Raw genomic sequence first — 11,753 nt, 5'->3', positions numbered from 1 at the left:
GTAGCAACAAGAAGTACACGTGAATCGATTTATGTAATTCAATATACCTTCCCTTCGAGATCTCTTTTGAAGGTGCAAAATCTATAAAATTTAAAAATAATAAAATAAAATATATAAAAAAGATGTGGAATCCTCTTATGGTATTGGAAGTTTTGAAAACATTAGCTCAATCCGTCCACGGTTATTTTATTATGAATCCTGACTTCGCCTTTTTGTTAGTAGCTCTTCGATCAAGCCAAGAAAGAGTCCAGAGGCCATGTTTTCTAATCCAAAAGGTCACTTTCATGGCTTGAATGGGTCAAGATACGACCTTTCAAAAGGATCATTTTTTGGGCTTGATTTTGAAGCATAGTTTTCCAATATATATATAACAAGGAGTGGAGCTGGAGAATCTCCCTTCCTGCCTGGTCGAGCTATCTGAGGTGGATGGTGCATTCGGTAAGCTCTTTCGGTATTCATCTCCGGAGCCCGGTCAGATGCTTCAATCCTTCATTCATATTCCGTCTCAATATCTTTCTTCTTCTTTTTTCAAGTCTATATTGTGAGTTTATAGCTAGAATGTTTGACTAGTCTTCTCCTTCCATGTGATAAATAGGCGGTCTCCTTTAGACCTTATTCTGTCACATCCCAGATCGGCTCTGCCATAGCATGATATTGTCCGCTTTGGCCCCCTACCTTCACGGTTTTGTTTCTGGGAACTCACGAGCAAATTCCCAGTGGGTCACCCATCCTGAGATTGCTCTAGCCCAAACTCGCTTAGCTTCAGAGTTTTCATGACTCCTAAGCAAGTGAGCTCCCAAAAGGCCTCGTGCTAGATAGAGGTGTGTATGTACATATAAGGCACATCACCCCCTCTCTGTTGGTCAATGTGGGATGTTACAATCCATCCACTTTAGGGGCCCAACGTCCTCGTCAGCACATTTGCACCACACGGCAGAGTGGCTCTAATACCATTCTGTCACATCCCTGATCTGCTCCGCCGTAGCACGATATTGTCCGTTTTGGGCCCCCTGCCTTCACGGTTTTGTTTCTAGAAACTCACGAGCAACTTCCCAGTGGGTCTCCCATCATGGGATTGCTCTAGCCCAAACTCGCTTAACTTCGGAGTTCCTATGACTCTGAAGCCAGTGAGCTCCCAAAAGGCCTCGTGCTAGATGAAGGTGGGCATGTACATATAAGGCACATCACCCCATCTCCGTTGGTCAATGTAGGATGTTACATATTCCGTCTAAGCTTTCATAGAATTCGTCTTTCTTCCTTCTCTATTGTACATTTGTATTCTTTCCTTCGCTTTATAGAGATCTTGGCTTTTTGGTTTTTTGTTTCTTTGGTCAAGGGGTGCTGTGGAGTAAGAATTTAGGAAACCAAGCATGTAATAAGCGGAAATCAATACACAGGAAAGAAGTTGTACACGAGTTTGGTAAAGCATTCACCTTTCGGTTGTACATCGACCTATCGGGAAACTCGAAAGTCTCCCGCAAGCGTCCCTTCTTAGGTCGGCATTTGGCTTTGGCCTTGCTTGTTCGGCTTTGGCTCATTCTTTAATATGTTCTATCTTGCCATGTCTGCTCCGTCTGATGGTATAGCATATATGTCTTCTCTGGCAATAGCCAATCAAGAAGCCAAAGCTGGAGCCAAGCCGGCACACCGGTCGAGGAATCCCTTACTTGTTCGGCTGGCGGATGCTGTTCTTGCTCTTAAGATATAAATTATAAACTAATGGAGTCTAGCTCCAGTGGAAAATGTCCTTTGACTTACCGATCAATGGTTTTATATTCGAACCCTATGACACCTTGACAGCGCATAAGAAAACTTTCCTCCTCTAATATTACTTGTATTAAAAAAAAAGATATAAATTATAAATTAAATATCTGTTAGTTTGATTAAAATAAAAAAAAACAACATTTAGCAAATATTGTGAATCGTTGAAGGTAGAAGGCAACATCATCAGGAAGGAGAAGGAGCCCCTCAGCCTAAAAAGGCAGTGTTTGGCCCCACAGCAATAAAATATAAGCACACAGACCGCCCGCGCAAACATAGAGCTACGCAGAGCCTCCTTGTCCACTAAGCAAACTTGTAAAACGACGCGTTTTGTCCGTAGCCAAAACTCTGTGTTTCTTTCTTTTACGTAGCAGGTAGTCTCTCTTGCCATCATCCATCTCCTTCTCTGTTTCTGCAACATCACCAAGATTGAATCTTTGTGACACTTATAAGAGCTACCAAAAAGAAAAAGCAAATCTTTGACTTTGTTTGGAATTAGGGATTTGGATTTTCGTCGTCAGCATGTCGATGCTCGATTCGTTCTTCAACAAGGGCTTCAAAGCGGCCAAATGGTACCATCATTGATCTCCCCAACTGTTATTTGCTCCTCTGATCTCTCAGTTGTGTTTCCGTTTCCGATTTTGTTTTTTTTACTTTCTGGGTCTTTTCTGGGTTTGTGAGTTTCATGAGATCGAAAGCTTTGATCGAGTTTCTATTGATGTTTGGCTGTCGAGGAAGTAGTAAATGTTGCGAATAAGTGCAGAAACCTAACTTAGTTGAGTTAATCTTAACATTGCAAGAAATGAAATAATCAGATTATAACAAATTTAGGGCCAGCTGAATATTTTGAGGACATGGGTTTTGAATTATTTGTGTTCTGTAGATGTGCAATGCAAATTTGTTTTTAGTTTGGTTTCGGGTGATTTCATGTAAGTTTGTGCTTTTTATGTGCAGCAAAACCCTGCTGAAATTGACTATTCCGCGGATAAAGTTGTTGAGGAACAGGAGAGAAATTCAGATTAAACAGATGCGCCGTGACATTGCCAAGCTTCTTGAGACTGGCCAAGAGGCTACTGCTAGGATTCGGGTAATACATCTCTTTTCCATTTATGTTTTTACGATTCAATTTTTCTATCACAAAGTATGAACTAGTTAATTTAATTAGAAAGTATTAAGAAAAATTTTACTGAGAATTTTTCTCATGTTCATTTCATAATGGTGTTATTGATATTTACATTTCAGGTAGAGCATATTATTAGAGAAGAGAATATGATGGCAGCTCACGAGATTCTTGAGCTATTTTGTGAGCTTATTGCTGTCCGCCTTCCAATTATTGAATCACAAAGGTTAATCTCTAAACTGGTGATTTTCTTGTACCATGCTTCTGTTTGTTCCAATAATCTGGCATGCAATTTTTAGTTTTGATTTGTCAGAATCCTAAGCTAAAATGATGTAATATCTCAAATTCTCTCTGTAACTGCAACGTTTTCAGTACTGATAAATATTTCATAGACGGAAAAAAACTAAGATGATCTGCGGTTCATGGGTTATAATGCATGCAGCAATTCCTGCTATCTTTTTTAATGGCTACATATGGAAAATTTTGTAAACCTTCATGCATATCCTGGTATGGTGAAAGAACGACTGTTTGTTCTTTGTTAAAACAAAGAATATTATTTTTTCTTCATGTATGCATTACTTCGCGGACTCTTATTTTTAAAAAAGCAATTGATTCGTTGTAATTCTTCTAAACTTGTGAGGTGAAAACTCTGGGGTGTTCTAGGATGGATTTCATGGATTTAGTAGCATGCATGTATTTCTGAAATCATGAACAGATTATGATTTAGGAAAGAAAAAAAATGAAATGCATTGCTGAAATGTGATTGAAAACAAATATCTCAGGTTGATATGAACTGTTGAAAATATTAATTATTCTGATAATCCTTAGTCCATGTGTACTCCTTGTTCCTTTTCCTTGTGGGGAGAGGGTGGAATGGAAGGAGTAGACCATTGTTTATATAATAAAGAATAACTCTCTCTTAATCAAAATGAAAGGTTACCAGTATTCTTTCCATGACCAACTAAACTTCTGTTAGTTGTTGTTTGCAACTTTGCAATAGATTGATGTGACTGGTTTTTCTTCACAGAAACACCAGAAACACTTCAATCTTCTCGGGACACTCCTCTTTAGACCAAGACAAAAGTGCACATTCACAAACACACACATAGTTTTGAGACAATGACATCCATGGATGCAGAGAAAAAATGATTAAGAGAAAATAACAGATAAGAAAAAGAGACTAGAAATATAAGAAGTGATTGGCATATATACATTCTTACATACAAGGACGTGAGACTTAGAATACAAGTCAGAACATTTTAGTTAAAGCAAGACTTCATTCTTTTTTTAATCAGACATTCTGTGGCTTGATCTGCAAAGCTTGAAATTTCCGGTGTAAAACTTAACATTTTAGTAATTGGCTAAGCTTGTACACCAGTCTCTTTTTTCCAATGGTGGAGAAATAAGACTACTGCAGTTTATATTAAAATAGATATGAGATGCTTCAGCTGTTAAAGTAGGGACTGAAACATTTAGGAATCAATCATTTAGTTGACTTGTTTGGAGCCCTGTGAAATAGATATTCATGAAAGAGAAAGGCCCACTTTTGCAATTCAATAGAATACGTGCTTTCTAGTTTCACTACTGCACTTTCTCTCTTTTAGGATGTTCCTGCTTTCTAGTTTCAGACATAGTTAATTTGGTTACTGAAATGTTTCGGGAGAGAAAACAAAGGAAAAAAGAAAGGTTGAGAACTTGTGATTGGTGTATCTTCTTCTGGAACATTAGCACTTCAGCTAAGTTGGACAGTTGTATTAGGTTTGTACTTCGCTTCCAAATTCTTGCAATTAAAAAATCTAATACCACTTTCTATTGATACTTAAAACTAAGCAGAGCTTGTCATAGGAAAATTGCAATTGAGTCACAAAACCCATTAAATGCTAGTGGGGAGCATGGTCTCTGTTCTCCACCCAGTTGTTGAGTCAGGCGGTTCTGGAATAGGGAGTACAGTAGTATCAGTTTGAGGAATTTTTTATGGGTTTCACTTTACTCTATCCTTGATGGATCATGCTTTTACAAACCGTTGTGGGTGTGACAACGGAGATGGCATGCCACGTATTTGTATTGCCATTATCCTCATGTATCATGGGGAAATTTCATTAACTCACATGGCACTGCCGCATAAGCCACCAAGTTACTTTATGTGGTAGTTTGTGAAATGCTTTGTACCTCCTGCATCACTTAGCTTATCATCTTTGTTAGTTTATTATCTTTGTTAGTCATGTGGTTGATTTTCTCATCTTTCCACTCAACCTTTGTTTTTGTAGAATTAAATGTCGTCATATTTCTAAGTCTGCTATTTGATTTACTTAGTTGGCATTTAAGTTTCTTGAAATTTTGACACAAAAAGTTAGTATGCTAAGTTTTTGTAGTTACGTATATGTTAAAATTCACCCAGTCCTTAAAAACTTAAAAACTAAATTTTTTGATACAGGGAATGTCCTCTAGACTTAAAAGAAGCAATATCCAGTGTGTGTTTTGCTGCGCCAAGATGTGCTGATCTGTCAGAGTTGCTACAAGTTCAAATGCTATTTGCTTCAAAATATGGGAAAGAATTTGTATCAGCTGCAACAGAACTCATTCCAGATTGTGGTGTCAATCGCCAGGTTTTATGAACTTTCTTTTTGTAGTGCAACCTTTTCCCCCCATGATATTCATCTTTTAGTGCACTAGAATTGTAACACTATTCTTCAAGCTATTTAGGTTCCTACTTTGTGTTTGTGACTCTGGATTTTAACTGCAGTTGATAGAACTGCTATCTGTTCGTGCTCCTTCGCCTGAGAAAAAACTGAAGCTACTGAAAGAAATTGCCGAAGAGCATGAGCTGGATTGGGATCCTGCTGCATCTGAAGCTGAAATTTTCAAACCACATGAAGATTTATTGGTAAACACAATACTCGGACTCATTTTCTTTTGTCCTTTTTCCCTTTTCCTTTTTCCTTTTTCACCTGTCTGCTATAAATCTGTCCTCTCTTTGTCAGAATGGTCCAACACAGTTTGTCAGTGGGTCTAAACTGCCCCTCCCCAAAGAAAAACATGACGAACCATCGTACTGCGCCCCAGATCAATCTCAGAAAGAACAGTCTGATTCTGATGATGGTTTGGAATCATTAGACTTTCCTGAAGTGCCTACGGTATCACTACGACCAATTGCGAATCCAGCCTCAGCACCTGCGATGCCTCCACCTTTACCAACTCCGCCACACCCTGAAGTTGATCATGGATTGTCAAAAGATTCTGGGGCCATTGAAAATTCGTCCGAAGAGCCATCCTTTGAGTCTGAAGAAGTGATGCAAGCAAGATCAGTGGCTAACAAACACGAACAGTCTCATGTTTCAGTTGATGGTATGGAAGATAAACAGTTCTTGCCATTTATTTCTCCCCCATCACTTTCGTCTGCATCATTTTCTACAAGACGAAGCAATCCACCACCTTCTCTTTCAAGAACAAGAAGTGACGCCAATGTGGATTTTCAGGATGTGTTAGCTGCTGCTCAGGCTGCTGCAGACTCTGCAGAACGTGCAGCAGCAGCAGCACGCTCAGCAGCTAGTCTTGCACAAGTTAGAATTAACGAGCTTACCAAGAAAAACACTGAAGAAGTCCCTGAAAATAGCTGTGAAAACCCATTTCATGTAGACATTCCTAGTGAGTCAGATACTAGAGAAAAACCAGATTTTGATCATCCTATCCGCAATGGTGATTCCGATGGTGCTATACATTCTCCGGGACCGCATCAAGTCAATGAATATGGCCATGGAGCTAAGGTATCAGATCTTAATTCTGTCACTATGGAGCCACTTAATGCAGATTTGGATTCCTCACTTCCCAATGATCATGCTTTTGAACATGAGCCTCTTCGACATCAGCCTCAGAGATTGAGTTCAATGGAAGATGATCCGTACTTCTCATACCCAAACTTATTTACATCACAAAACTCAAATGTCGGATCCGGTGCTCAGTCTTCTACAGATGACTCTTTTCCTTCGCATGGACGCTGAGTTGGAATATTTATACTATGACGCCTCTACTCAATTTTATTTTCCCATTGCTGGTAAAGTGGATATGTTTATACTATCGTAGAACATAGAACTTGTGTTATATGGTGTCTTCGGTTATTTGTATAGTGTACACTTTATATGTAACTTCAATGGCTGAGTTTGTGCTTTTGCTTCTGTTGTTGGGAAGTTCTGTTGGTGAGCATTTGAGATGGCAATGTACCAATCACTTTGCTGCTGGAAATAAATATTTTTTTCAGGCTTTTCTTCACAAGCTTCATAGCTTCGAATAAGTATCACCACCGCCACTAATTTACAAATGGTGAAGGAAGACTTTCTTCTATAAAATATGAAAAATATACCTTATCCTATGAAACCTATCCACGCGTCAAATCCATTATCTCCTTAAGATATCAGTGGCTACTAACACTCAAACAAGGATAAAAACCCATCAAATCCCCACCGTCCCACCCCCTTCCCTACTCACCATCCTAACCGTCCACCCCTTCCTCCTTCATATCAATCAATCCCCAAAACCTTCAAACATACCACTTCCTTTCAGTTCCACAAACTCTCTCTTCGCATCATCAAACCAAGAGTGAGAGTGAGAAAGAGAGCCACCCAATTGACCAATGGCCGCCCTCCAACACACCCCAATCTCTCTCCAATCCCAAAACCCATCATCCCCACCACAACTCTCCTCCACCCTCACCCCCAGAACCTCCACCCTCTCCTTCTCCTTCTCCTCCACCTTCACCCCCATCCCCCTCAAGCTCTCCTCCTCCGCCGCCGCCGTCGTCACCCTCCGCCGAAACGGCGGCGGAGCCCTCGGCGCCAGAATGAACTCCTCCGCCGCCGCCAGCTACGCCACGGCGTTGGCCGACGTGGCCAAATCCAACAACACCCTCGAAACCACGGCGGGCGACGTGGAGAAGATCGAGAAGTTCTTCGGCGAGCCGTCGGTCTTCGACTTCTTCATCAACCCCACCATCGACCTCGACAAGAAGCGCAAGGTCCTCGACGAAATCGCCAACTCCTCCACCCTCCAACCCCACACCGTCAATTTCCTCAACATCCTCGTCGACGCCAAGCGAATCGACCTCATAAAGGACATCGTAAAGGAGTTCGAGGTGGTTTACAACAAAATCACGGACACGGAGCTGGCCATCGTGACCTCGGTGGTGAAGCTGGAGTCGCAGCACCTGGCGCAGATAGCGAAGCAGGTGCAGAAGCTGACGGGGGCGAAGAACGTGAGGATCAAGACGGAGATTGATCCAAGCTTGGTGGCCGGGTTCACTGTGAGATATGGCAACTCTGGGTCGAAGCTTATCGATTTGAGCGTGAAGAAGCAGCTTGAGGAGATTGCTGCGGAGCTTGACTTGGGTGATATTAAGCTCAATTTATAACTGCCCATTTGCTCTTTTGATTTCTTCTTTTTTAATTTTATTTTATTTTGATTATTTTTTTTTTGGTATGGTGTAATGTGTAAAACCACGGTTGAATATATAATGTATGTTTTCTTGTTGGGGAAATTTTACTCCTCTTTGTGGTTTTGGAATTACAAATGATGGAGGCAATTTTGAATGTTCATATTTTTTTTTATGCTTAATGAATGTTTAAATTTTCTTTCAGTAATTGTTTTTTTTTTTTTTTAATAATAATTTAATTCACGTGTGATGTGATATTATTGGATATGTGAGTCCTCCACGCGCGTGGGATGTGACCAACCAAACCTATTTAATCAAGGTCAATTCGCAACCAAACCTATGGGGGTGGCCAAGGGAGCCCATCGGAATGACCCAATTCCATTCAACACAATCAAACTTTCTCTCAGAAGCCTTATCTCCGCAACAAACTTTAACACCCTCACACAAGTTATCAGTTTCCATTACAACCTTGTTAAATCTTTTGAGCTTAGCCAAAGCCAGGGCATGGATGCAACTGACAGGATTGTTGAGGGAAAATTGTAAGGAAAAATCTCCCAACACAATTTCACCCATATTAGAAGAATAGGGTTTTATTATTTTAAGTTCAACTCACTCAAGACTGATGATTAATCTTCTAATTACAATAAATTACTAAAAATAGAGTTATCTAGGTCAAATAATTTCTTATCGAACAAGATAGAAAACTTAACCAGGAGATTAAAAAAAAAAAAAAAAGGAACTTTGAGCCCAAACAAAAGGCTGATCAAAATTCAAGATAACTATTAAGAGTTATCCAAAAAAGTATCTCATTGCTCATTGATTATCAGATCCTTTATTTGCTTAATCTTCCATTACAACATGATATAATATCTAACAAGTAAAATAAAAAATCAATGAGCAGGAGGCATTGGATATCGACACAAAGGACACAAGTGACTCGTCTCCAACCACTGAACAATACAATCTCCATGGTAAAGATGCAAGCAAGGCAAGCGACTAACTTCAACACCGCCCTCAAAGTCCTCCATGCAAATGGTGCACGCCATCTGTCCGGTAATTTCTTCCAAGTCATCAAGCCTCAGCTTCTCCAATTGCTCAATGATCAATTTATCTGCAGGGATAGGCTTGGGCTCATATGTTTGCGTGGATTCCCTCGTAACCCTATCTAGAACCTCGTCGCTTGTTTGACCGTCGTCGCCGATGGTGGTTATGTGCAAAGTCGCATCATTTATGCCCACAACAATGGGGAGCATGGTGTTAGTCTTGTCCGATGAATATTTTTCGACAAGCACACGAAATATTTTTTCGATAAGAGCTGGATGTTCATGCTCGGGGACAAGCATGCTGGAGAGAATATCAACCACGAGGGAAGTAGTGCTAGAAGATTTTAGCATGGTACGAGGGACCTTGATGGTTTCTTGAGTTATAAATACGAGGTTTCTTCGTGAATATGGAACCACTATTGGAACATCATGATCATCTTCTCGAGGGCACCAAGCTCTTGTGGTTGACTTGTAGAGTTTGAATACGATGTGAAGAACGTCGGGTGGAAGATGGGATTGGTTGATGTCGGGTTTTGTTCTTTGCCAAACGAGGGTGTCGAAGTACCTAACGATGGACATGGTAACTAGAGATTATGAATGGGATGGGAAAAGACGAGAGAGACCAAGAATGAAGAAAATGGGATTTTGATAATGCATATATATAGCCTACGTAGTCCTAATCCGAGTGGTACAAGGAGTATAGTAAATATTTATGTATACCCAATCCAAATAGGTTCTTGAAAATCTAAACCTAATCTAAAACTTGAAATCCAACTTCAACCAGGAAACAATTCCAGCGGTTGCTTGCCGCCCTATTTCTTTTGATTTTGTGAGAGTGATTTAGGGTTTCTGTATTTTGAAAATAAATTTAAATTTATTCAGATTATTACAAGGAAAGAAACACTGTCCCCAGATTTTATAGACGGCACCGTCGTGATTTTTAAAAAGACAATGAGTGTTATAAAATCGTCATGGTAAGGTATTTAATACGCTTATAAAATAAAAAGCGTCAGATTAATTTTAAGGAATATTATGATGAAATGCGTTCTTTGTTTCCCCTTTTCTTCATATAACCAAACGTAATAAGATACTAGTTTCTAGTCTTTTCTTTTCCCTTTTTTAGTTTCTCTAGTTGAAAGCGAACCTCAGACACATACCTCTTTATGTGTACTTGGAGAGCAAGTTATAGTTCTTCACCAAAATGATAGATTTTGGAATGCTGACAAGGGGGAAAAAATAAGCGCCATCTCTCCGCAAGATCATGTTGAGAGTTTGAACTATTTGTAATTCATTGTCAATGGACTTTATTTATTGTTGTTTTAATTTCCACACCTACTTTTTTCCCTTGTTTTTTTTTTTTCAATCTTCCCCTTTCTATGTGCATATTTTCTCTTGTAGAGCATAAGTGGATGTATTAACAGTTTCCGATTTGTCTCTTTTTTTCTTTTTTTTTTACGATCTATAAATGAATACTTGAAAAGAAAAAAAAAAGGTTCGAATTCTTGAAATAAAATTCTTATGGGCTCCAAATGGTGTCCCTCGAATAAATTTACTTGAAGAATCTTCAAATTATTAAGAGTCTTGCAAAATTGAAGTAATGTCGTCATTTATTTTATTTTTATGTTTGGAGGTATGCAAATTTAAAACAAAAATAATCATATAATAAAATGAGAGATCAATGCATAATTCTTTTTGGGTAAAGCCTAATCCAGACAGTTATCTCCCGAGAGACATAAGTCCCAACCAAAGCCTAGCACAAAAGCACCATAGCCGTCAGTGCCTCCAGGAATACAGGAGCGGCACACCACTGTAGCCAAAGTTGAGAAGGAGAACCTGCCACCACATAAAAACACACTACAACAAGGCCAATACCCACAGATCCGCCACAAAAACCAATAAATCTTCACCAAACAGAAAAAACAGAAGCACAAACATCCACACGATAAACAACAACTCCACCAAAATGGGGCCCGCCAATGCACCAAAATGAACACAAAATCTACCGACATGGAAGGGTCGACAGAGTGGAATCTAATGTAGAAATCAAGAACCCAAAATTTGCCCCGACAACATATAACTAATTTACTATTAAGATGAAAACATGTTGAACTAGGGACAATTGAGTCAACATTAGTTTGTAATTAAGATAGCAATTAGCGCTTAGTTCTTAATCTAATGATATTTTTTTTCCCAATAATATAAAAGGTCATACGTTCAAATCCCCCGGAAAAAAAAAATTGAAGAATTTTTTCACATTGTTTTGAAGGATATGAAGATTTTTCGAAGGAAAACAATAAGGAAAATATTTGAAGGCCAGTCTTTACCACCACATCAGTTCCTTGACTCACCCATGATTACTGGTTCCCCACCAATAATCAACCACACACTACGGCCACTCAGCCAGTAG

General features: G+C 39.4%; 3 protein-coding genes across 4 annotated transcripts; 2 read left to right on the top strand and 1 right to left on the bottom strand.

The window, feature by feature from the left end:
• LOC18767375 lies at positions 1,962-7,148 on the top strand. Of its 2 annotated transcripts, XM_020569641.1 has the most exons (7): positions 1,962-2,135; positions 2,261-2,333; positions 2,716-2,848; positions 3,004-3,107; positions 5,316-5,487; positions 5,625-5,765; positions 5,863-7,148. In XM_020569641.1, the coding sequence occupies exons 2-7, from the start codon at positions 2,284-2,286 to the stop codon at positions 6,877-6,879; spliced, it is 1,617 nt and encodes a 538-aa protein (XP_020425230.1). In that variant the 5' UTR covers positions 1,962-2,135; positions 2,261-2,283; the 3' UTR covers positions 6,880-7,148. The 2 variants fall into 2 exon arrangements, with proteins under 2 accessions (XP_020425230.1, XP_020425229.1); XM_020569640.1 differs by having other exon boundaries at positions 1,967-2,333.
• LOC18767913 (ATP synthase delta chain, chloroplastic) lies at positions 7,167-8,460 on the top strand. Its single transcript, XM_007201312.2, has one exon. It carries the CDS (start codon positions 7,509-7,511, stop codon positions 8,280-8,282), a length of 774 nt encoding a protein of 257 aa, XP_007201374.1. The 5' UTR covers positions 7,167-7,508; the 3' UTR covers positions 8,283-8,460.
• Positions 9,194-9,925, bottom strand: LOC18766796 (probable E3 ubiquitin-protein ligase RHC2A). The gene has a single exon (XM_007200727.2). It carries the CDS (start codon positions 9,923-9,925, stop codon positions 9,194-9,196), a length of 732 nt encoding a protein of 243 aa, XP_007200789.2.

The sequence above is a fragment of the Prunus persica genome, chromosome G8 (genome assembly GCF_000346465.2).
Source record: "Prunus persica cultivar Lovell chromosome G8, Prunus_persica_NCBIv2, whole genome shotgun sequence".
In the NCBI taxonomy this organism is placed as follows: Eukaryota; Viridiplantae; Streptophyta; class Magnoliopsida; order Rosales; family Rosaceae; genus Prunus; species Prunus persica.
This window is presented reverse-complemented; position numbering and strand designations above follow the sequence as displayed.